General features: G+C 41.2%; 1 protein-coding gene across 2 annotated transcripts; it reads right to left on the bottom strand.

The window, feature by feature from the left end:
* Nucleotides 1-6,706: 6,706 nt before the first annotated feature.
* LOC120031106 (NADPH--cytochrome P450 reductase-like) lies at nucleotides 6,707-26,037 on the bottom strand. 2 transcript variants are annotated; one of them, XM_038976688.1, is made up of 16 exons: nucleotides 25,983-26,037; nucleotides 20,553-20,797; nucleotides 17,458-17,506; nucleotides 17,139-17,267; nucleotides 16,753-16,902; nucleotides 14,547-14,671; nucleotides 14,320-14,409; nucleotides 13,564-13,662; nucleotides 11,528-11,644; nucleotides 11,157-11,275; nucleotides 10,667-10,848; nucleotides 10,352-10,501; nucleotides 9,871-10,141; nucleotides 9,468-9,613; nucleotides 7,453-7,538; nucleotides 6,707-7,337 (listed from the first exon to the last, which is right to left on the bottom strand). In XM_038976688.1, exons 2-16 carry the CDS (start codon nucleotides 20,738-20,740, stop codon nucleotides 7,193-7,195), a joined length of 2,046 nt encoding a protein of 681 aa, XP_038832616.1. In that variant the 5' UTR covers nucleotides 20,741-20,797; nucleotides 25,983-26,037; the 3' UTR covers nucleotides 6,707-7,192. The 2 variants fall into 2 exon arrangements, with proteins under 2 accessions (XP_038832616.1, XP_038832625.1); XM_038976697.1 differs by having other exon boundaries at nucleotides 20,553-20,773; nucleotides 25,983-26,033.
* Nucleotides 26,038-26,467: the final 430 nt, after the last annotated feature.

The following is a 26,467-nucleotide window of genomic DNA, read 5'->3' as shown; positions in this document are numbered from 1 at the left end:
TCAAATCTGAACACAGTTTATGTACTGAATGAATGCATGGTTACGTCATTTTAGGTCACAGCTGTATGACTGCGCATAATACGTCACAAGAAAAAGGCTTGTTTGGAGCCGGTGGTATCATCTTCTCACTGGTTGTAGCTCAATAACGAACGTGATGTGCTTATTATATCCTACTGACTGAGTAATGGTTGTATCGATGGTTGGTTGGACGTTTTACATAGATAGGCCAACATGATATCAATCGGAAGAAACCATTCCTTGCCAAATATATTTTTTATTATTGTTTTACTTTGAGTAACATTAAGGGACCACAATGGAAGCCGTTTACTTTATTGTGTTGTCCCTGGCCTGACACGTTTTATTTAATTAAACGGTTTTTATTATTTTTTATTAAACTGTCAAATCAAATATATCTATCTAGCTTTCTATCTAACTCAAATGAGCTGTTGAGGACTCTTTGGTCATCACATTTCAGGCACAAGCCAGGAGGTGGAAATGTCTTTAAATGCAGCACTGCCTTAGCGCACTTCATGATCTGCGCAACAGTAACTTTGTGGTTGTGAAAGTGATTAATCCAAATGCGGAAGTCCAGTACTTTTGTTTTGTTTTGGTTTGGTTTAGCAAGTCAGCTACTCAAGTCTTGTCCAATATTGGAGGAAAAGTGTCGTAACTGATGTCTTGTTTTGCACACTTTGTACAAAATAATAAAATGCAGTACTACAGGATATTTCTTAACGTAGCTCTTTATTAGCTAGCTATAACTGGCATGTTCACGTATCGCCAACCAGGATCAAACTGACCACGACCTAACCATTTGGGTGGTCTTAACCAATCATAGCACAGTATGATATGGCTGTAAAATGCATCCAATTACAATTCAGTATGTTTACACATATGAATATTACAACTGACATTTTGTATTGCGATTGATTATCCTCTAGTAGTTTGACAAGTATGCACTGAGCATCAAAATGATCACCCGAATAGTTTAGAAAGATGTGGTTCAGAGGTTCAAGAGTTTTACTCCTGAGTTCAGGCTAACAAGTGTCATTGTTGCTGTTATTATAGTATCATTTGTTTTGTTTACTGTCACTGCATATTTCGGTTTATCAGAGGATGTCTAAAGTCTTGGAACTACAGTTTTTGCCAATGGGCAAGGAGGGACTGAGTGATTTAAGAATCATATGCTCGGTAGCTACTGTAGCTAGCTAATTTGAATGGGACTGTTGTAACGTTATCTAGCTTGCTACAACGTGTAGCTAATGTTAGGATTTATGTTTATGCACTATAGGCTGTTAGCATATTAGTTGAAGGTGAATGATGTTTTGTTGCACACACACACAATACAGAGGGGGTAGGTGTGTAAGAACTGACCACCAGAGGCCATAAAAGCTGTGGACAGTCTGGAGAGGGGAGGGGTGCATCTCTCTAGACCAACCAGGAGTTTAGAATACTGGACAATACCATATTAGGAACTGTTTCAGTGAATGGTCGAGGGGGACACAAGATGGAGCTGCTCTACCCAACAACCAGATGTGGAGAAGGAAAACGCCAAGGGGCTTGGACAAGTTTGGGGGCCCACAAAGGAGGAGCAAGAGTATGAACCATGCTAAACCTCTACTATGATAGGCCAACTGGACGAGTTGAGAATGAAAGGGTCAAAGTATAAAACTACTATTTTGAGTACATTCCACAGTTCTCTGATCTACCCTGCGCGGAGATCCAGTGAACCCGTATATACGAAAATTGCATTTACCATTTATAGTTTGAGTTTAATTAAAATACTTAAAATATATTCGGTGACTATGAATCACATTTTGTCCTGATGCAAGATTTGAACTGACGCGAATCTCTTTCACTAACGTTAATGATGTAACAGATGGTGCCAGTAGGCTACAGCAGCAAGCTAGAGCACAACACATCAATGCCGCGGATGTCTGTCAACCCGTTTATTTCAGTTTTAATCCTCTCTTCCTTTGCGGTACACAAACTCATCGCATACTCCTTCCACCACAAGACAGTGACCTAGCTACTCCTCATCATTGGGGTCCTGGTGCTCCTCTGTGGTGGGATTGAGAAGAGTGTGGGCGCTGTTTAGTTCCTTCTGATGTTTCAGTTGCTCTCTATCAGCACAGGGGTGTTGTACACAATCTTGGGGCTGGTACTGTTTGGTGCATCTGCCCAGAATCAAGTGGAGGGGTTAGTTCCTGTATCCCTCTCCCATATGGATATGGCCACAGTGTACTCACTTATGGTTAAGGGCTTTCTTTTTGGGGTCAGTGTACCCATGTTAGGCCTGAAATGGCTGTTTCTGGTCATCGTAACACTTTTGGTCCCACACACTGTCTTCCTCTGCAACCCAATCATCGCAGGGGGGGATCTCTATCCTTACTCCAACCTTATTGTGGTTGAAAATAACCGTGATACACTGCAGTATGTCACATCTTTAAGTGTGCTTAGTAGTGTAGTTAAGTGGTAATATGTTTATGTGCTGCTCTGTGGTCTAAGGCACTGCATCTCAGTTTACAGTCCATGGTTCGAATCCAAGCTGTATCACATTCGGTCGTGATTGGGAATCCCATAGGGCGGTGCACAATTGGCCCAGCGCTGTCCGGGTTTGGCCAGGGCAGGCCGTCATTGTAAATAAGAATTTGTTCTTAACTGACTTGCCTAGTTAAATAAAGGTTAAATAAAAATAAATAATATGCTTGAAATGTGTGTTGAGTCCTCATGCTGAACATAATGGGATGTTTGGTTAGGAAACTCTACCATCACTGTGTCACACATTCTCCTTATCTTGCTCTGGTGAAACATATGGAAAGGGCTGGCACCCACTTCTAGACATGTCTGATGCTAGAGCATCAGTGCTGGACAAGAAGATGCCTTTCAGGCTGCTGAGGGACAACTTTGGTTTTAGAAGTGTTCTTTTTTTCATCCGGTCGGATAAATACTCCAAACAGCCTACCCAACCGCGTCCTCATGGCCCTAAAGCACACTTTTGCCTCGTTTTGTATCACCTTTCAATGATAAATCTGGGGGGGACAAAAATGCAATTTCAGAATGTGGGGGGGGTATGTATATATTTTTTTATCAAGTGGGATAAACACTCCAAACAGCCTACCCAACCACTCGGGGGGTGTCCTCATGGCCCTAAAGCACACCGTTGCCTTGTTTTGTATCACAATTCAATGATGAAACTGGAGGGGACAAAAGTGCAATTTCAGGAGGTGGACATGTCCCCCCATCACCAGTGAAAGTTGCACCCCTGAACATTGATGCCCTGTATGACCCTGCATCAATAGAGAGAAGAGCAAGAGAAGGAAGATGGTCCACCCACACTGAGTACTGAGAAAGCACGTGACGCATCATTTATCCTACAAGACAAGAGGTCATTAATTTACATGGTTGCTGGGTGCAAGCCAGAGTACATGATGTACTACAGTATATAGAGGAGCAGTTTCAATAGATGATCCTCAGCTGTAATTGAATACTGTACAATAGGCACCTTGTGGTCCCCCATGATTAGATAGAGAATCACTGTTTAGTTAGATAAACTCTTTGTAATCTCTCCACATTCTCATTGGTTGCAGAATCATTTCTACCCAGTCCAAGCCTACGCTCCAGTTTCCTCCAACCTACAGGCTACCGAGACCACACCAAAGACATTTGAAGGCTGGACCCACTCCTACTATACACAGGGGAGCCCTGTTCAGTTCTCAGGTTATTATGTTCACAACCATGGATATGCCCTCAAGCATAGCTTTGGGTAAAGTCACAAACATGAACACAGCTGCAGCCACAGTCAAGGTCACGGACACAGTCATTGGCAGACATCTGCCTCTCAAACCAGCAGTCACTGGGCTCCAGTGGCTCAACATCTACATTCTCTCCAGTCTGTCTGTCAGTGCCCCCCAGAGTTTCACAGCAAACATGCCTGAGTCTGTGATGGTTCACCCAGGGGCACCTGTGTCTTCATTGACAGATTGATGACATAGAAAACTCATTGAATGACAGAGCTCTCTCATTTGTTATATGTTGAAATGTAATATACTTGGACATGGGGTTTGAGGCAGAACTTAAAAGGTACACGGTTTCTTCACTGATGATTTTGGTTTGAAGAGTCAATCAGACTCTGAATGTTCAGGGTCAAATCAATGCAAGGTTTTGATTGTCAGTTGATTGTATTTAGCAATCAACTGACACTCCTTTTGGCCTGTACTTTGTGTTGTTCTACACATACGGTAAACACATCTCTTAGTACTCTTGATTTATACAACCTTGATAAATCAGCCAATTTATATTACACTGTATTCTGTTTTTCTTTCCTTAAAACTACTTACAGCAATGAAATGAAATAGCATCCACTCACCAGTAAATTAGATCCATTACATGCAGTTTGTTGGGCAATGCATCATTCAACATTATTGTAAATTCTGGAGCAGGGAGCAGTGGTTGAGGTTATCAAGAGTGTGGGCTACAAGGGCAGATTATGATGTAATCTTTAGAAAATTAGGTAGTTGGGCCTCCCGAGTGGCACAGCGGTCTAAGGCACTGCATCGCAGTGCTTGAGGCGTCACTACAGACCCGGGTTTGATCTCAGGCTGTGTCACAGCCGGCCGTGACTCCCATGAGGCGGCGCACAATTGGCCCCACTGACTTCGGTCACCAGCTGGACGGTGTTACCACCAACACATTGGTGCGGCTTCCGGGTTAAGCAAGCAGTGTGTCAAGAAGCAGTGTGGCTTAGCAGGGTCCTGTTCGGAGGACTCATGGCTCTAGACCTTTGCCTCTCCCGAGTCCATAGGGGAGTTGCAGTGATGGGACAAGACTAACTACCAATTGAATATCACGAAAATCTATTTTAAAAAATAAAATAAAATCAGTTGTTGTGCACAGTAAAGAATAGCCATAAATGACAACCAAGACTCAGTATCGCAAATCAATGATTATTATTTCTTTACAAATGCATGTTTTCAAGTTATACTGTTTATATACAAATAGCTATTTTGCATAAACAACTGGATCAAGTGGTAAAAGTCATGTAACAGGTCATGATGGAACACGTTATTCGATATCAGTAATGCAAGAGAAAAAGTTCAAAGGCACACAAATGAAAACATGAACCCTGCCATATCACTACAATAGTTTAGGGGTTTCTCTATTAAAAGAAACACCAAAAGGACTGCTGAACATCACCCTTATATCATCCACTTCATTCCATTTCATACAGTTGATGTTCAGCAGAACCTCAAGTTGAAGTAAATATTTTGTATTAGACCAACGATCAGCATAGAAAAATAAAACCTAGATAAAATACTTACTGAGTGTACAAAACATTAGGAACGTCTGCTCTTTCCATGACATAGCTTTCACCTGGATTCACCAGGTCTGTCCATGATCCCTTATTGATGTCACTTGTTAAATACACTTCAAAATCAATGTAGATGAAGGGGAGGAGAAGGACGTTAAAGAAGGATTTTTAAGTCTTGCTACAATTGAGACACGGATTGTTTGTGTGCCATTTAGAGGGTAAATGGGGTAGACAAAAGATGTGTGCCTTTACATGGGATATGGTAGTATGTGCCAGGTGTACCAGTTTGACTGTGTCAAGAACTGCAACGTTTCTGGGGTTTTCACACTCAACAGTTTCCCCATTTGTATCAAGAATGATCCACCACCCAAAAGACATCCAGACAACTTAACAACTGTGGGAAGCATTGGAGTCAACATGGGCAAGCATCCCTGTGTGGAATGCTTTTGACACCTTGTTGAGTCCATGCCCCGACGAATTGGGGCTGTTCTGAAGGCAAAAGGGGGCGGGGGGAACTCAATATTAGGAAGGTTTTCCTAATGTTTTGTACAATCAGTGTATACTGTACACATCCCAGAATTAGTGATATCAGAACACACATAAATTACAGTCAATAGACGGATTCATTTTGTACTGCAAGTGCACATACAACCAACACATATTGCATTGCCTAAATGCTGTGGTAGTGTCCATCTAAACGTAACTAGTTGGCACTAAGCCTTACAGTCAGAGAGCGTGAAAAAAAAAACACCTGGACACTTTTACAGTTGACCACCACTTAATCTAAGACCTATTCTTGAATGAACCGATGAAGAACAAGGCTCAATTGCTAAATAGTTACTGCAATTTAAATGTACAAATTTAACAGTACATGGTACAACATGAATACGCTACAAGTTTACACAACCTTCCTAGAGCATCTGAATTTGTAAATACATTTACAAATGGAAAATATAGAATGCTTTCAATGCCTTACATTTGAAATGAGTTAATATACAAGAAAAAAAAACCATTGTGTGGATCTTCACAGCATGACAAACGTCGCAATATTTAATTTCATAATCACTTCTGTTTTCACCTAGTTTCACTTACAAAAACAATGTGTAACATTTAATGGACAGTAACAGTCAAAAGTTTGAACACACCTACTCATTCCAGGGTTTTTCTTTATTTTTACTATTTTCTACATTGTAGAATAAGACTGAAGACATCAAAACTTTGAATAACACATACGGAATCACGTAGTAACCAAAAAAGTATTAAACAAATAAAAATAGTTTAGATTATTCTTTAACACTGTTTTGGTTACTACTTGATTCCATATGTGTTATTTCATAGTTTTGATGTCTTCACTATTATTCTACAATGTAGAAAATATTTAAAATAAAGAAAAACCCTTGAATGAGGAGGTGTGTTCAAACTTTTGACTGGTACTGTATATTATCTCCAACTTTTCTAATCTGATGGGAAACAATGAAGGTCTGCCTGCACTCTTAATAAAAAAAAGTATTGATTTATTCCAAAATAGAGATGTTCCCCCCCCCCCATAACCTTAAAGGAGAATGTAGACCAAATCTACATGAAAGGCCTGGGGGTTAGGGGTCAAGTTAGAGTATGAGCCAATTCCCAAACAATCCTAAATTAACAGCACTACTTCTCAGTACGAGTCCCCTCAAAAGGCTTTCAGTAAGATTACAAACAAAAACAATAATAAAGGACAACAAACATTCAGACATACGTCTTTCCATTTTCAGATTAGGTGCTGACGTGTTACCTCCAAAAACTGTTTAAAAAGGTGTTTACCGTTACCCCTCACCCAAATGAAATAGGTTAACATCTAGGGGGTTGTGAGGGTGTCCTGGCAAGTAAGCTTCATCTTCTTTAGCTCCACACATCCAGAGAGTAGCGTCCCTTGGTCATCAGCTTCTTGATGTAGGCCACAGCCTGTGTGTGTGTGAGGCCTCCGACCTCTTCAGCTATGTCATAGAAGGTGTTCTGCACGTCCCGCGCCATGTTCCGAGCATCCCTAGGCAAGGACAAGTGGCAGCCATATTTACAGAGGGCACACAATGATGGATTTTCCCTTTCAGAAAACCCTCTAAAAGCGTGTACATATGCAGGTGGTCTGAATTGGTTCTTACCCGCAAATGTAGAGGTGAGCATTGTCAATATGGATCAGCTTCCACAGATGTTCTTTGTTCTTCTTCAGGAGATGCTGTACGTACACCTGAGCATGGAAAATCAAACAATTATGAACTATTCATTTGAATAATTTAACTGCTACAAAATACGTTCTCTTGAAGTCTGCAGGTTCTCAAGGCAATACGAATTATAGGCACTGGCAGTATCAAATATTGGACCTTATCAAAGTCATAGATACACTCCTCTACGTATTTATTTGGACAGGGAAGCTAAAACTTTTAATTTGGCTCTATACTCAAGCATTTTGGATTTGAGATCAAATGTTTCATATGAGGCGACAGTACAGAATGTCACCTTTTATTTGAGGGTATTTTCATACATATCTGTTTTACTATTTAGAAATGGAAGCACTTTATGTATCTAGTCCCCCCCATTTCAAGGTGTCATAAGTATTTGGACTCACTTGTGTATTAAAAGTAGTTAAAAGTGTAGTATTTGGTCCCATATTCCTAGCATGCAATGACTACATCAAGCTTGTGACTACAAACTTGTTGGATGCATTTGCAGTTTGTTTTGGTTGTGTTTCAGATTATGATGTGCCCAATAGAAAATAATGGTAAATAATGTATTGTCATTTTGGAGTCACTTTTATTGTAAATAAGAATAGAATATGTTTCTGAACATTAATTTCGAAGTGTATACTGAAAAAAAATATAACATGCAACAATTTCAAAGATTTGACTGAGTTACAGTTCATATAAGGAATTCAGTCAATTTAAATAAATTCATTAGGCCCTAACCTATGGATTTCACATGACTGGGCTGGGGTGCAGCCATGGGCATAGGCCCACCCACTTGGCAGCCAGGCCCAGCCAAACAGAGTTTTCCCCCGCAAAAGGGCTTTAATAGAGACAGATATACTCCTCAGCCCCCCCCCCCCACCCCACCGAAGACGATCCTGTAGGTGAAGAAGCCGGATGTGGAGGTCCTGGGCTGGGGTGGTTACATGTGGTTTGCGGTTGTGAGGCTGGTTTGACGTACTGTGATATTCTCTAAAATGACGGGGCAGCTTATGGTAGAGAAATTAACATTTAACTCTGGCAACAGCTCTGGTGGACATTCGTGCAGTCAGCATGCCTATATGCCTAAAAACATGGCATTGCGTCGTGTGAAAACGGCAAATTTTAAAGTGGCCTTTTATTGCCCCCCAGCACAAGGTGCACCTGTGTAATGATCATGCTGTTTAATCTTTGGGCTCGACGTGCCTCAAGCGACCCACCTCGACAACATCCGGTGAAATTGCAGAGCGCCAAATTCAAATTACAGAAATCCTAATATTAAACATTCATGAAAATACAAGTGTCATACACAAAAACAAAAATATAAATTAATTATATATAATGTATTGCAATTTTGGAGTCACTTTTATTGTAAATTTAAGAAGATTATAAGTTTAACACTTCTACATTCATGTGGATGCTACCATGATTATGGATAATCATGAATGAATAATGATGAGTGAGAAAGTTAGAGGCATAAATATCATAACCCCCCAAAATGCTAACCTCCCCTGTTATTGGTAATGGTGAGAGGTTTTGGGGGTATGACCTTTGTGCCTCTAACTTTCTCAGTCATCATTATTCACAATTAACATATACACATTCATGCCACACACACATCCCAACTGCTGCTAACAGACTCGTATTATGATTGCTAAATACTGCACAATTGAAACACTTGCCCCCCAATCCCCTCTTCCCCAAAACATGTGTACATATTGAACTATAAATTGTGCCTTCCTGTAGCCATTGACTTTATGTTCGTATTCTCATTTTTTATTATTTCAAATTGTTGTTGCATTGTCGAGAAGGAAACTACAAGTAAGCATTTCATTGGATGCTGTATACCATGTGTATCCTGTACATACGACTAATAAAATGTCAAACTTGGTAGTATAGCTAGACACACGAACTCTCACATAGTGAGGAGCTGACAGAGAGGTTTGGTGTGTTACCTTCCCCTCTTGGTCTCTGGAAAAGGCCACGTTGAGCTGAGTCAGCACGCCCGCCTTCTCAAACTCCTCCAGTTCCTGCTGGTACAGGAAGTCCTCGTTTCTGCGGCGACAGCCGAAGTACAGTATCGTCTCGCCGACATCCTTCCCTGATAGCGAAACACAACACATACTGGATGTGAAGCTGGGTCACACTCACCCTATTTTTCTTTTCCCTCCCTTATGCTAAAAAATACAAAACATACTTGTGGCAACAAACTCAGGTGAACCTAATTTATTGTAGAGTAATGGAGACTTGCTTGATGTGAACTCCATCTATGCACTAGGCAAACACTGTTCGGTTTAAATAATCAGCAAAACCACAGACTTAGATGCCAGATGAGGACCAGGCCTTCTTGCTCCGTACCCTGCTCCTTCATCCAGCCTCTCTCCTGGAGGAAGCCCATGAAGGGGGCGATGCCCGTGCCGGGCCCGATCATCACCACCGGGTTGCTGGGCTTGAAGGGAAGCCGGAACTGGGACTTGCGGACGTACATGGGCACAGTGGCCTTGTGGCCGTTGTCCGTCACCACAACCTTGTTCTTCAGCCAGTTGGTGGCCACACCCTTGAAGGTCCGCCCTGTGCTGGTCTGGAACTCCACCACCACCGCACAGATGCTCACCATGGTGGGATACACCTGACAAGACAATACACAGTTTTAAAGTAAACAAATAAAAAACTAAATAAAAGAAACTGAAAAAGTGGGAACTGAACTGGCAACCGGAGGTCTGCTGGTCTCTGATCCCAGGTACATGTCCTTAACCCTTAAAATGCTCTCCATCCAGGGGTGCTGCTGTTTCTCACAAGATGGACAAAGTATTTTTACTATTCTAATAGTGGGTCTCACCTTGCCGGAGGAGGCGATGGAGTAGTAGCGAGCCTGTAGGCGGGGCAGCAGCTCACACAGGTGGTCTATGGTAGGGTGGAGGGACGGCATGTCCTCCAACACAGCCAGGATGTTCCTCTGAGCATCCAGCACCCAGCTCTGGTACAGACCCTGGCAAAGAGACACAGACAGACTAAGACTTACTCTCCATTGATACAGATCATTTACAGCCATTCAAACGCATTGACAGCATGCATTTCTGGGCGGGCAGTAGAATGTCAGTCAGTCAGCTAGCGGTGAAGGGTCAGAGGTTCGAGGTCCGTCAGGGGTGCCAACCTTGCCCTCGGGGGAGGCGGAGGCCATCTTGCGCAGGGTGTCCTGGTCCTTGGGGTCGGTGGCATACTGGGCCAGCTCAAACAGTACGTTGGTGCGAGGGGGGTTGGTGATGTCCAGGTAGTGGGTCAGAGCTGTGCGGTATGTGGTCGGACACGGGAACGGGTGCTTCTTATTGGACTCCTCTAAAAGACACAGAGGAACAATCTGATCAGTATCATCGTTTAATGTTCAAGTTCCATTTATTTAGAGGCCACGGTATACATTTTCAATGTTAACGGTAGACTATATGATTTAGTTGACTATGTGTGCAGCAATATCTTCTCAACCTCTAGATTACTGTACAGTGAGTGAATAGCCATGAGGACAACATCATGTGCATTTCATTGCAACCAAATAGTACAGAAAAAGCCCATGAAAACTGCTCCAATGTAAATACACAGACACAAAGCAGCTGAAATCATATATCCCTGAGCCATGATTTACAACTGACCGTCGAGGTTGTTGAGAGAGATAACAGTGTCCAGGTCGGCATCCAGGATTTGGCCTATTCTGTTCACTATTGACACGTCATTAACGGGGTAAACAGCAACGTGGTCTCCAGAGTCATATCTACAGGGGGGGAGACAGGGGGAGGTGGATGAACAAGACTTCCCAATGTCTTTATCTAACACGCAAATGTCATTACATATAGAACATATTTACATGCTTGTTGCCAGTGTGTGAAAATAGGGAAAATAAATTATTATCCAACTCGACACTTATTGGCAGACAGAAGAAATGCAGTAGACATTGGAAGGCAGAAGTGTATGATATTCTAAGGCACAGGACTTTTAATATTACATATTAAAGCAGAGCAGCTACCTGATTTTGGAGCCTGAGATGTCCAGCTCTAGATGCATCAGATGGCGGTCGCCGGCTTGGTTCAGCTGGCGGTTGACAGCCACTGTGGCCAAGTAGGGGTTCTTAGCATCAAAAGGCCTGCAATGACAGATATACTGGAGTTATCACAAAGCCATTTCAGACAATTGGTGCTAATGTTGTAAAATTGGTTTGTCGAAAGTTCCAATAAATAACTGACATCCCAATACATTTGAGAGAAGATTTCTAATATTAAAACTTCTTATGGCTGCAATCCCGGTAACGGGATGATATGACAACAGCCAGTCAAAGTGCAGGGCGCCAAATTCAAAACAACAGAAATCTCATAATTAAAATTCCTCAGACATACATGTGTCTTATACCATTTTAAAGGTAATCTTGTTGTTAATCCCACCAAAGTGTCCGATTTCAAATCTGCTTTTCAGCGAAAGCACTACAAACGATTATGTTAGGTCACACCAAACCACAATAAGCACAGCCATTTTTCCAGCGAAAGATAGCAGTCACAAAAAGCACAAGTAGAGATAAAATTAATCACTAATCTTTGATGATCTTCATCAGATGACACTCATAGGACTTCATGTTACACAATACATGTATATTTTGTTTGATAAAGTTCATATTTATATAAAAAAATCTGAGTTTACATTGGCGCGTTACATTCACTAGTTCCAAAAACATCCAGTGATTTTGTCTAACCACATCGTTTCAACAGAAATACTCATCATAAATGTAGATGATAATACAAGTTATACACATGGAATTATAGATATACCTCTCCTTAATGCAACCGCTGTGTCAGATTTCAAAAAAACTTTACGGAAAAAGCAAACCATGGAATAATCTGAGACGGAGCTCAGAACAATAGTCAAATTAGCCGCCACGTTGGAGTCAACAGAAACCAGAAATTACATGATAAATATTCCCTTTACTTTGATGATCTTCATCAGAATGCACTCCCAGGAATCCAAGGTCCACAATAAATGCTTGATTTGTTCGATAATGTCCGTTATTTATGTCCAATTAGCTACTTTGGTTAGCGCGTTTGGTAAACAATTCCAAAGTCACGAAGCGCGTTCACTAAAACCTGACGAAATGTCCAAAAGTTCCGTAACAGTCAGTAGAAACATGTCAAACGATGTATTGAATCAATCTTTAGAATGTTGTTAAAATAAATCTTGAATAACGTTCCAACTGGAGAATTACATTGACTTCAGATGAGCGATGGAACGGAGCTGCCTCTCAAGTGAACGCGCATGGTCAAAGAATGTTCACCTCATGGCAGTGGTGACTAATTCTCCTCTCATTCGGCTCCCCTTCACAGTAGAGTCATCAGACAAAGTTCTACAGACTGTTGACATCTAGTGGAAGCCGTAGGAAGTGAATACTCATTCATATCTCGCTGAAATTTCAATGGGATCTTGATTGAAACTCGACCAGCCTCAGAATTTCCACTTCCCGTTTGGATTTTTTCTCAGGTTTTTGCCTGCCATATGAGTTCTGTTATACTCACAGACATAATTCAAACAGTTTTAGAAACTTCAGAGTGTTTTCTATCCAATACTAATGATAATATGCATATATTTGTAACTGGGACTGAGGAGCAGGCCGTTTACTCTGGGCACCTTTCATCCAAGCTACTCAATACTGCCCCTGCAGCCATAAGAAGTTAAGAACTTTTCTTTTTACTGATCTGAGAAGACAGGTGAAAGCGCTAAGGCCTACACAGGGATTTAGTTTACACCTGTCTAGTTCTATCAAGGAAAAGAGATGAGAGGAGGCCACTTTGGACTATTGAGATGCACCCTAACAGCACCCAGACTTTGCTGTTGGACTTCTGACATTGGGGAGTAGGTGAGAATCAGGTCAGCGTCATGACAACAGTCATCCCTTTGTTGCCCTGAAAAACAACCATAATCTATTCATTCCATTAGCGATGACAACACATCTCTGTCATTACGCCTGATAGCTGAGCTGCCTACACCACTTCCTATGTGTGTGTGAAGCTGTTAACTCACGGTTTCTGGGTCTCAAAGCTCTTGAGGCGACCCATCTCCCCAGTGTACACCTTATTCATGTTGATGTCAGTTGGAACCACCAACTCGTACTGCCGGATGCTAAAGGAGAGGAAGAAACGGACAGGTGATTACTTCCTGCTCTGCATCCCGACCACTCATGAAGTCTAAAAATAACCCTTGTCAGTGCAGCTAAGGGCCGACATGGACAGCCATGCACGCTTCTAGTGGAGTTTGCTCTCTGTGATGCAAATGTGATGATGCATGGTAAAAATTGTCAGATGCCATAGGGAGTGAAAGGTCTTAAAGCACATGTAAAAATGATTTTCCTTGATGGTCATTTAGGTTTGTTATTTGCAGATGAAGCTTTATAGTGTTTTTTCTGAGAACATGCAAACAATGCTAGGGGGTATCAATTATTTGATACATCCAGTATTTATAGCTGCTGATATTACCATGGAAAATAACCCTTGTTCTGCATTGAATTGGAATACAAAGTAAAACATTATGGGTCGGTTCCCCAGACACAGATTAAGTTTGCGGTTTCAATGGAGAATCTCAATTGAGAATGTTTTAGAATCCTGGACAAGGCTTAATCTGTGTCTGGGAAACCAGCCCTCTGTGTCTTTAAAAAATATATATAAAAATACCTTCTCTATACAGGAAGTACATCTGCTCCTGAATCTCCATACTAAATATCTCTAGTTGACAACTAGTCTGACCAGGAGAGCGAGAGGGGGGTAGCCAACTAGCTATTACCTGGTGTCATCTCCTGTGGCCTCCACCCCAAAGTGCTCACACACAGCAGGCCAGAACTGCTCCTTCCATGATACAAAGTCTTCCTCAAGGCTGGGGAAGAGGGTAAGACATACATAGAACAGTCATCACATGATATTTTAATAAGAGAAATACATACATATTTATGAATATGGATTCATTTATGGACATTGTAGCAATGTTTGCACTGCATTGAGTTCAGTACTCACTTGCCATCGTCGTCTCCCATTCCCAGGTCATAGATCCTCTTGCCACCCAGCTCTTCTAGTCTCTTGTCGGTATACTTTCCCATTGCATTGAAGTGCTCATATGTTTTATTCCCCAAGCCAAACACCTGCAGAGTTCAAAGGCAGATGCTATCAGCTATCACAGTAGATAAAAATGAATGACCTGCATATAAAATGTAAAGATTCCTCTACTTCTAGGGCCTATATCATGATGCAAACCTGAGTGCCTTCAGAAAGTATTCACACCCCTAGACTTGATCATTTTGTTGTGTTACAACCTGAATTTAAAATGGATTAAATGTAGATTTATGGTCACTGGCCTACACAGAATTCCACATAATGTCAAAGTGGAATTATGTTTTTATATAATTTTTTATACAAATTAATGAAAAATGAAAAGTTGAAATGTCTTGAGTCAATAAGTATTCAACCCCTTTGTTATGGCAAGCATAAATAAGTTCAGAAGTACACATTTGCTTAACAAGTCAAATATAAGTTACGTGCAATAACAGTGTTTAACATGATTTTTTTTATGACTACCTCATCTCTGCACCCCACACAATACAACAGGCGTCGTTCCTAACTCAGTTGCCGGAGAAGAAGAAAACCGCTCAGGGATTTCACCATGAGGCCAATGGTGACTTTAAAACAGTTACAGAGTTTATTGGCTGTGATAGGAGAATACTGAGGATGGATCAACAACATTATAGTTACTGCACAATACTAACCATTGACAGAGTGAAAAGAAGGAAGCCTGTACAGAATAAAAATATTCCAAAACATTAATCATGTTTGCAATAAGGCACTAAAGTTAAACTGCAAAAAATGTGGCAAAGAAATTAACTTAAGACATGTCCTGAGTACAAAGCGTTATGTTTGGGCAAATCCAACACATCCCTGAGTACCACTCTTCATATTTTCAAGCATGGTTGTGGCTGCATCATGTTATGGGTATGCTTGTCATCAGCAAGGAATAGGGAGTTTATGATAAAAATAAATGGAATAGAGCTAAGCACAGGCAAAATCCTAGAGGAAAACCTAGTTCTGTCTGCTTTCCAACAGAAACTGGGAGACAAATTCACCTTTCAGCAGGACAATAACCTAAAATACAAGGTCAAATATACACTGAAGTTGCATACCAAGACAACGTTGAATGTTCCCGAATGGCCTAGTTACAGTTTTAACTTAAAATTGTCCTCTAAATCTATGGCAAGACTTGAAAAAGGCTCTGGCAATGATCAACAACCAACTTGACAGAGCTTGAACAATTTTTAAAGAATAATGTGCAAATATTGTACAATCCAGGTGTGCAAAGCTTTTAGAGACTTACCCAGAAACACTCACAGCTGTAATCGCTGCCAAATGTTATTCTAACATGTATTGATTCAAGGGGTTGAATACCTATCTAATCAACATATGACTGTTTTATTTTTCATGATTTTTAAAATAAATGTTAGAATTCTTTTTCCAAATACAGAGTACTTTGTTAACCAAAACAATGACAATTAAATCCATATTAATAACAACAAAATGTGGAAAAGGGGTGTGAATACTTTCTGAAGACACTGTAAATGCAGTAATACATTATATCCTTACATATGTCTAAGCTGTACATTTACTTAATTACACCATTTGGATCAGATCTGTAATTGCAGTGGCTTTATATGGCTGAATGCACTACAAATGTTGAGAACAAGAAAACATGGATTTCCCAGATAAAAAGCCACAACCACATCACAATGCTGTCTCAGGAGAGTCGCACAGCGAGACCCGGAGGAAGCCATGGTTAACATTGTTCAGTAGTGATGTCAATGAGAAAACATTTCAAAATTGAGATTCCCGACATCTCCAAGCCACAAACTGCCAGTGCTCTCCAGCTCCAGCCTTGAGGTTGGCCAGGCCTGGAGCTTTGTTTGGCAGGACCACATGTTTCCACTTGGTGAGTGAGTTTGGAGGGAAGTGGGGCAATGCAGCAAAGTGTGCATTCCACCAGTGCCTTTCGCATGGGAAAGCCTCACATACGGACATCTCAATCCCTACCTCTCCTTCAATGGGGAATGGGGATGCAATAAGAGTCATTCTGTGTGGATCCTGTCAAAGCTAAATGTGCTGCGCTGCACACCAATGTTGACGCTCAACCACCTTGATGCACCTACTACAGACCTATCTCGCTGAGCAAAATACCAACCGCGAAGTTGACTCCTTTCAGGTCCTCGTCGTTCTCCTGCATCCAGTCGTAAAAGTCCTGAGCGTTGTCTGTGGGATCCCCCTCCCCATAGGTGGCCATGCAGAACACAGCCAGGGAGTTGTCGATCTCCGCAAGACGAGGCAGCTCCGACTGAGGAGAGGAAGGAAGAAAAAGACATTGAAAATACACTAATTGCAAACGGGATTCGTTCACCAAACAGCTCTCAGGACACAACAATGCAGTCATTAGCTCTCTTAATGTTATACATTTAATAAATATCCAAACAAATATAAATATTCATCACCACAAAGCTGCTGGAGGTTACATGTGGTACGTAGAAGACTGAGTCAATGTACACATAAAATCAGCCGGATTAAGACCAGTACCATGTCATATTCCTCGGGGTCAGCTGACATGCCTCTCATTCCGTAGCGCTGGGCGTCTTTGGCCAGTCGGCCGCAGAACTCCTCCGCCGTGCCCGTCTGAGAGCCGTAGAAAACCACCATGTTCCTGTTCTGGAGAGGCAGACGCATCATCAGTAATCATCCTAAATTATAGACAACTTTTTAAAGTTCCTTAGCTAGCCACCAAAACAAGTTAAGTGGCATATAGCCTACATATCCATTTACTAAATAAATAGACATAATTTTGTCTAAAATAATTAGTTTCTACTTATTACACAGCATTTAGCATGAAGCTACTGACCGTTTTCTTCATTTTTTCAATAAAGCTGGTTTCTCGCTGCGGAGTGACTCTGGAGGAAAAGACACAAAGCAGATGTTAAAAGGTAAACATTAGCATACCATGGTAACTTAATTAGTCCACTAAATGACTATTACACTGCCTCGAAAAGGAGAGACCATTTGAGAAGGCAGAAAATGTTCTTTACTCTGGCATTCCCATCCCCTTCTGACCCCCATGGGAGAGATTTGCGTATGGGTCACACCCAATCCCTTTACAAGTCATGTAAACGCAGCACAGAAATAGCTCAGTTGATCATTGGTAAAAACCTTGAACAAACACAGTAAATGCATGTGAAACTCACCGATGAAAATAACATGTAAATTGTCAATGAAACGTGTGCTCCTTAGCAAAGAACATAGGAGGTATCAAGAGGAAGTCAAGAAGTGACAAATGTTGCATGTGGTGACAGTATCTTAAATCAATTGTTAGGCTACATGTACTGCACACAGCCATAATTCAGACCACAGCCTTTTTGATGACAGGCTATCATAATCATTACAATCTGCAACATTGATTCTTATCTTTTAAATGATTTCCTTTCCTTTTGTTTAACATTGCTGGTTAAAAACGTTGGTAAGCAGCCTGGGAAGCTGAAAAGCAAGTCCAATCATTTGCCTTTCCCAACAGTAACACACATTTCCCTGAAGAGCATCAACATGATAGGCAGTGGATGGAGCACAGTAGAACAAGCGGTCTCAGATACACACACAGTGAGACCAAGAGAGAGAAACAGAGAGAGAGAGAGAGAGAGAGACTGACCTGGCTGCCGCTGCCTGTCTCTCTTTGGGCAGAGAGAACACACATCCCATGGTTACAGGCAGTGTTCTCCAGCACCCCACAACACACTTGTCTGATCCACAATTGGACACAATCTGAAAAAGCACGTGAAGAAGAAGCCCATCAGGGCTGACTATCCGCTGGCCTCTCCAAAGTGCATTATGCGGGAGAGATTCTCAGTCTCTCACTGAACATACAGCCCCCCCCACGAACACCCCACCCGAGCGCGCTCTCTCTCTGTGGTGGAATCAAAACACACAGGCAGCCATGGCTGTTATTCAGCCGCAGCAGCCTCTCACTGGTTGGCCAGGCAACTCCAGGGCTTGTGTTCTGCTCAGAGCAGCAGTCAGACGCGGATGGACGTGTTTCGCTGTTACCCACTCTCACCACTACTCAACACAGACACTACCGACATCTGGCAGCAAGGCTGGGAAGACAACGACAATATAGCATGACATTTCCCTTAAAAGCCTTTCAAGCAGAGCAGCCGGCGACATACACATAAACGTTAAAAAAATAATTTAAAAAAACGGACATGCCCCTGCGCACGCACACACATCAACACTGACATACACATCCACTCACTACATCCCTCCTCTTTTCCTATACAATCTGTAGGGACTACACTACCCGAGTCACCCTGGCAACTATTAACAGCGTAAATGTGTATTTCTTTCTTTTTAAAAGAGAGACGAGGCAAGGCAGAGCTGAATAAAGCACATTTCAAACCCCTGAGCCGAGGGAGTGTGTCACAATGGTTACCTAATCTATCATAAAAGGTTGCCATTTGTGACACGGCTTTGCTCCATTCATGCTCCCTCAAAGGCAAATTAGGGACGGCTTCCGCAGAAGAGAGGCTGAACAGAGAATACTGCTGGACTTTGGCCTCAACTTTCCACCTCGGAGAGCATTCAAAGAGAAAAAGCATCCACTGGGTCTTCTGGTGCGCTGGGGAAGTGTCCAAAATTGGCTGTGTAGAAGACTAAACACAAAAAGAGTGCACAAAGATGGGAGTATTCTCCAACAAAAAAGGATCACAGTGAAATGCGAGCCAGCTAAACACAAGGAAACTCCAAGGTAGTTCTCTCTTTTCCTGCACACCCCAAACCTCTTCCTGGAATTTTCATAGCTTCAGTTGTGGGCCATTTCCTCCTCCTGCATATTTCTTTCAATGAGGTTTGGTGGTGCGGAGGGGAGCCAGGGGATCTCGCAGGGAGAGAGAGAGAGGTCCAGTAATTAATTACCAGTATGTTTGAGGTCCTTCTCTTAACACTGTTCCCATTCAGAAAGAGAGAGCCATGTTTATGGTTAACATTTCCAGCAATTAAAACCTCTTTCACTTCCATTGTTTGGGGGGTGCAGAGCTGGCATTTTCCCTGTGGGGGGAATTGATCCAAGTGACGCCAACAAAGGAACATAGGCAACTGTTACTGATTAAGCCCCATGCCAAGTTCCTGCCAGCAGCCAAGTGGATACAATGAAACAACAATGTTCTCAGTAACATTGGTGTGAGATGTTTCAAGCATCTATTCAACAGATGACCGCATGTATAGACCTAATCCAGAAAGTTACAAGGAATAATAGGTGAGAAAACAATTAAAACCACTATAATTGCTACAGTACCTTTCTGCATGTGGCCTGGGCGATGCAGCCTAGTCTCCAGGGTATGTTAAAAATAAGCTACACAGTCACCGAAACCACTTCCAATTATTATCCTTTTGAATAAACAACAAATGTAAACTAATGTGACCATGCACATTCCCCCAGTTAGGCCTACATGAAGTCAACACATTCAAATGCTGGAACCCCTGCCCAGGCCAACCACAGTGTGGTCTAAAGCAACACATGCACAAGCACACTGCCAATCCCTGCTTCCCACTCAGCTCCAAGTTCCAGGGCAAGAAAATACAAATGACTTTTGGTCACCAGGGGATGACAAAACGGGAGTGTTCTGATTTAACCTTCCTGGGCTAATAAGGGGAAAATATGAGCAAATACACACTAATGTTGAATCATTCTTGATTAAATAAATGAACACAACAATCTTCAAAGATCGTCAGCACTATCCCACTTCTGACACCAATATAGAGGATACCGACAATGCAACGTCCCCTGCTGGTCCCGAACATGGTGTCTCCCAGCCCGTAGGCAAACTTACTATCACTGTTCCAATAGGATAAACTGCCTTGGGATTTTACAAATGACAATGTAATGAGCCTACCTAGGCAAGGGCCGTATCAAAATATCAAATGATAGAATTTTGGTGGAAAAACACTTACACAGGGGTGAGCCTCTTGAACTCTGGGACGGGGTCCTCAGTCTTCTTGCGAGAAAGGAACCAGTAGATGAGTAGGCCAACAATGAGAGAAAAAAGGAATATGTCCAAGTTAGTGAAGAGAGGTTCCTCCTCCACAGGGGCCACGTCAGGGCCTTCCGGGGCTACACGCTCTACCTCCATGTCCTCCATGGGGCCACTCGCTGTCTGACAGGTCAACACCGGCTGCAGCCAGGGCAGAGAGAGGACCTGAAGAAATTAGTTAGTTTTTTTCTTCTTTTTTTTCTTCACGAAAACACATATACTTTACATACATTACATTTACACTACCAGTGAAAAATTCACACCTGCTCATTGTAGGGTTTTTCTTTATTTTTACATTGTAGAATAATAGTGAAGACATCAAAACTATGAAATAACACATATGGAATCATGTAGTAACCAAAAAAAAGTGTTAAACAAATTAAAATGTTATATATTTGAGATTCTTCAAAGTAGCCACCCTTTGCCTTGATGACAGCTTTGCACACTTGGCATTCTCTCAACCAGCTTCCTGAAGTAGTCACCTGGAATGCATTTCAATTAACAGGTGTGCCTTGTTAAAAGTTAATTTGTGGAATTTCTTTCCTTCTTAACTTCACTAGGGTAGGGGGCAGCATTCGGAATTTTGGATGAAATGCATGCCCAAATTAAACTGCCTGCTTCTCGGGTCCAGAAGATATGATATGCATATAACTGGTAGATTTGGATAGAAAACACTCTAAAGTTTCCAAAACTGTTAAAATAGTGTCTGTGTATAACAGAACTGATTTGGCAGGCGAAAACCTGAGAAAAATCCATTCAGGAAGTAGTTTTTTTTGTTGGTTTTGTAGTTTTGTATTCAATGCCATTACAGTATCCATTGACTTAGGACTCAAATTGCAGTTTCTATGCCTTCCACTAGATGTCAACAGTCTTTAGAAATTGTTTCAGGCTTGTATTCTGAAAAATGAAGAAGTAAGAGCAGTCGGAATGAGTGGACCCTAAAGTGTCACAGAGCTTTTTCATGCGCGCGACCGAGAGAGTGCGTTTCTTGTTTACCTTTTAAATTGACGACGTTATTGTCCGGTTGAAATATTATTGATTATTTAGGCTAAAAACAACCTGAGGTTTGAATATAAACATCGTTTGACATGTTTCTATGAACTTTACGGATACAATTAGAATTTTTTGTCTTCCTGTTTTGACTGCGTTTGAGCCTGTGGATTACTGAAGAAAACGGGCAAACAAAACGGAGGTTTTTGGATATAAAGAGACTTTATCGAACAAAAGGAAAAAAATTTGAGGAAATGAATGTCTGCTGAGTGCAACCATATGAAGATCATCAAAGGGATTAATTTTATCTCTATTTCTGACATGTGTAACTGTTCTACTTGGCTGGCTACTGTTTGTAATGATTTGTCTAGTGGGCTATGTTCTCAAATAATCGTAAGGTATGCTTTCGCTGTAAAGCATTTTTTAAATCTGACACCGTGGTTGGATTCACAAGAAAATCTTTAAACCTATGCAAAATATGTTCTGTTTTCTGAATTTTTATAATGAGTATTTCTGTATTTGAATTTGGCACCCAGCAGTTTCACTGGCTGTTGAAGAGGTGGGACGCTACCGTCTCACGTGCCCAAGAGAGGTTAATGTGTTTGAGCCAATCAGTTGTGTTGTGACAAGGTAGGGTGGTATACAGAAGACAGCCCTATTTGGTAAAAGACCAAGTCCATATTATGGCAAGAACAGCTCAAATAAGCAAAGAGAAACGACAGTCCATCATTACTTTAACCTGTCTAGGAACCCCTCGCCAACAGCCAATGAAATTGCAGGGCGCCAAATACAAATCTACAGAAATCTCATAAATCAAATTTCTCAAAAATACAAGTATTAGGCACCATTTTAAAGATAAAATTCTCGTTAATCCAGCCACAGTGTCTGATTTCAAAAATGCTTTACAGCAAAAGCTCCACAAACGATTATGTTAGGTCACCACCAAGTCACAGAAAAACCCAGCCATTTTTCCTGCCAAAGAGAGGAGTCGCAAAAAGCACAAATAGAGATAAAATGAATCACTAACCTTTGATGATCTTCATCAGATGACACTCATAGGACTTCATGTTACACAATACATGTATGTTTTGTTCATATTTATATCCAAAAATCTCATTTTACATTGGTGTGTTATGTTCAGTAGTTCAAAAACATGCTATGATTTTGCAGAGAGCCACATGAATTCACAGAAATACTCATTATAAATGTTGATGAAAATTCAAGTGTTATGCATGGAACTTTAGATACACTTCTCCTTAATGCAACTGCTGTGTCAGATTTTTTAAAAACTTTACGTAAAAGCATAATCTGAGAACGGCGCTCAGAGCCCAAACCAGCCAAAAGAAATATCTGCCATGTTGCGCAGTCAACAGTAGTCATAATAGCATTATAAATATTCACTTACCTTTGATGATCTTCATCAGAATGCACTCCCAGGAATCGCAGTTCCACAATAAATGTGTGTTTTCTTTGATAATGTCCATCATTTATGTCCATTTATGTCAAAATAGCTTCTTTTGTTAGGGCGTTTGGTAAACAAATCCAAAAGGTCCAGTCGGACGAAAATTTCAAAAAGTTATATTACAGGTCGAAGAAACTTGTCAAACTAAGTATAGAATCAATCTTTAGGATGTTTTAGGACGAAAATTTCAAAAAGTTATATTACAAGTCGAAGAAACTTGTCAAACTAAGTATAGAATCAATCTTTAGGATGTTTTATCATAAATGTTCAATAATGTTCCAACCGGAGAATTCCATTGTCTGTAGAAAAGCAATGGAACGAGAGCTACCTCTCATGTGAAATGCACATGACTGAGAACGAGGCTGCTGGCAGACTCCTAGGTCAAACAGCTTCCATCTGGCCCCCCTTCACAGGAGAAACCTGAAACAACGTTCTAAAGACTGTTGACATCTAGTGGAAGCCTTAGGAAGTGCAACATAACCCATATCCCACTGTGAATTCGATAGGCTGAGTTCAAAAACTACAAACCTCAGATTTCCCACTTCCTGTTTGGATTTTTTCTCTGTTTTTTGCCTGCCATATGAGTTCTGTTATACTCACAGACATCATTCAAACAGTTTTAGAAACTTCAGTGTTTTCTATCCAATACTAATAATAATATGCATATATTAGCATCTGGGACTGAGTAGGAGGCGGTTCACTCTGGGCACGCTATTCATCCAAAAGTGAAAATGCTGCCCCCTATCTCAAAGAAGTTAAGACACGAAGGTCAGCCAATCCAGAACATTTCAAGAACTTTTAAAGTTTCTTCAAGTGCAGTCGCAAAAACCATCACGCACTATGAAACTGACTCATGAGGACCGCCACAGGGAAGGAAGACACAGTTACCTCTGCTGCAGAGGTTAAGTTCATTAGAGTTACCAGCCTCAGAAATTGTAGCCCAAATAAATGCTTCACAGAGTTCCAGTAACAGACACATCTCAACATCAACTGTTCAGAGACTGTGTGCATTAGGCCTTCATGGTCAAATTGCTACAAAGAAACCACTAGTAAAGGACACCAATAATAAGAAGAGACTTGCTTGGGCCAAGAAACACGCGCAATGGACATTAGACCAGTGGAAATATGTCCTTTGGTCTGATGAGTCCAAATTTGTTATTTTTGGTTCCAACTGCCGTGTCTTTGAGACACCGAGTAGGTGGACGGATGATCTCCGCATGTGTGGTTCCCACAGTGAAGCATGGAGGAGGTGCGATGGTGCTTGCTGGTGACACTGTTGGTGATTTATTTAGAATTCAAGGCACACTTAACCAGCATGGTTACAACAGCATTCTGCAGTGATAGGCCATCCCATCTGGTTTGCGCTTAGTGGGAATATAATTTGTTCTTCAATGGGACAATGACCGAAAACACACCTCCAGGCTGTGTAAGGGCTTTTTGTTCAAGGAGAGTGATGGAGTGCTGCATCAGATTACCTGGCCTTCACAATCACCATACCTCAACCCAATTGAGATGGTTTGGGATGAGTTGGACCACAGATTGAAGGACAAGTAACAAACAAGTGCTCAGCATATGTGGGAACTCCTTCAAGAGTGTTGGAACAGCATTTCTCATGCAGCTGGTTGAGAGTATGCCAAGAGTGTGTAAAGCTGTCGTCAAGGCAAAGGGTGGCTACATTGAAGAATCTCAAATATATTTAGATTTGTTTAACACTTTTTTGGTTACTACATGATTCCATATATGTTATTTCATAGTTTTGATGTCTCACTATTATTCTTTAACAGGTGACTTGACCTGGGCTATGTAGGGCACATTTAATCAGCAGGAGCATAGTTAGTGAAACTAACATTTCATAGCTGAGGTTCTGTCATGCAGAGATGAGTGACGACTGGGATTTTGCCAGCATTTCTCTCCATGGGTATGACAAAACGAATGGCAGAATGTTGTGCTCCAGACTCATGTAGTACTGAAAACCACATTTTCTTTCAAAATGTCTTTACTTATCCTGTCACATACACCTAAAAAGCATTGAAAGCCTGAGGCTAAATTCTCAATTTTACCACAAGAGAGCATTCTAGCATAAAGACAAATGTGAGCAAAATGTACACATTGTTCTTTTGAACTACAGTCCATACATGCAGCATGCCATGGATAAAGAAAACAACTGAAAGCTCGTCTCATAAACCTGGTACTTCCATTAAGTTCTGTCAGTTTTCATAGGTGACTTCTGTTGCATGAATCACATTTACCGTATTATAGCGTACAGTCTGTTGTTGTCTGGGGTCAATTCAAACAAAAAACAAATGCAATCTGACATTACTATTCAAAAAGTTAATTATTATTTCAATAATAGTTACAACTAATAGAAACTCATTGGTGCACACTTCACTACTGTACTGATAAAATACATTGGTTCCTACACTTCACTACTGTACTGATAAAATACATTGGTTCCTACACTTCCACAAATATCTGTGGTTGGTTGGAATCTCAATGGATAGTCGGCAAGATTGCGGCTACTTCCATGCACTTCATTACGTGTGGCAGATACAAATTATATTGTCAAAAATTGGTCAGATAAGCAAAAAGAGACATGCTGCTATAATGTTCAATTTATCAATAAGATAGTTGACAAGTTTGAGTTGACTAATTCTGGCTTTGTCTTCCCCCATTTAGGTAACCCAAAAACCTTACAAAAGAGTGGAGCACAGTTGTGTAATCTGTTCAAAGCAGCTAACGTTAGCTAAACTTAGCCTAAAGGATCTTGTTATTTCTTGGCTATGTGTTGTCTGCTTGGAAGACAACGTCAAATTCATAACGTTTAACCATATTTGAACATAGCATAACACTGCAGTACAATTCAATACTAATTTAAGTCTTAACAAAATTATGACTTACTTCAAACTGCTCCTGACTGTATCCAGCACAATATCGGAGTCAAATTGCTTCTACGTCATTATTGTGCGACCACGCGCCACGCCTCTCACGTGTCAGTGGTTTATGTACACTATGCTTTAAATAATAGAATCAGTTAAATGTGATACCACCATGGCCCGGAAAGCTCCTAGAGCTCATTTTGATATCAGCCACCATATCAAATCATCATGAAGAACAATATCCATCCACAAAATAGTATCAGTCAAGAAGAAGAAAGTAATGCTGTCAACATATCCCTAACATACCAGTAGTAATGCAAGTTGCGGTCTCATAATGAGACATTTAGACAAAATGAACAAAGCACAGACTCAGCTAGTGGCTTATTATTGCAGAGTGAGCTTTCTTGACACAGCTGAATATGTACACACAGTTTCGTAATTGTCAGTGCATGGCCTGTAATATCTCCGACCCATTCTCGTAATCTCACACACCATTAAATCTTGGGT

Source organism: Salvelinus namaycush, chromosome 3, assembly GCF_016432855.1.
Source record: "Salvelinus namaycush isolate Seneca chromosome 3, SaNama_1.0, whole genome shotgun sequence".
Classification (NCBI taxonomy): domain Eukaryota; kingdom Metazoa; phylum Chordata; class Actinopteri; order Salmoniformes; family Salmonidae; genus Salvelinus; species Salvelinus namaycush.
This window is presented reverse-complemented; position numbering and strand designations above follow the sequence as displayed.

Bases quoted from the DNA above. Each gene is read 5' to 3' on its own strand.
- LOC120031106 (XM_038976688.1), bottom strand. From the start codon at position 20,740: ATGGAGGACATGGAGGTAGAGCGTGTAGCCCCGGAAGGCCCTGACGTG. The intron at 14,410-14,546 runs GTGAGTACTGAA...CCTCTTCCCCAG, and splicing joins ATGGGAGACGACGATGGCAA to CCTTGAGGAAGACTTTGTAT. The intron at 7,539-9,467 runs GTAACACACCAA...TTCCATGCTCAG, and splicing joins CCAGAGACCAAGAGGGGAAG to GTGTACGTACAGCATCTCCT.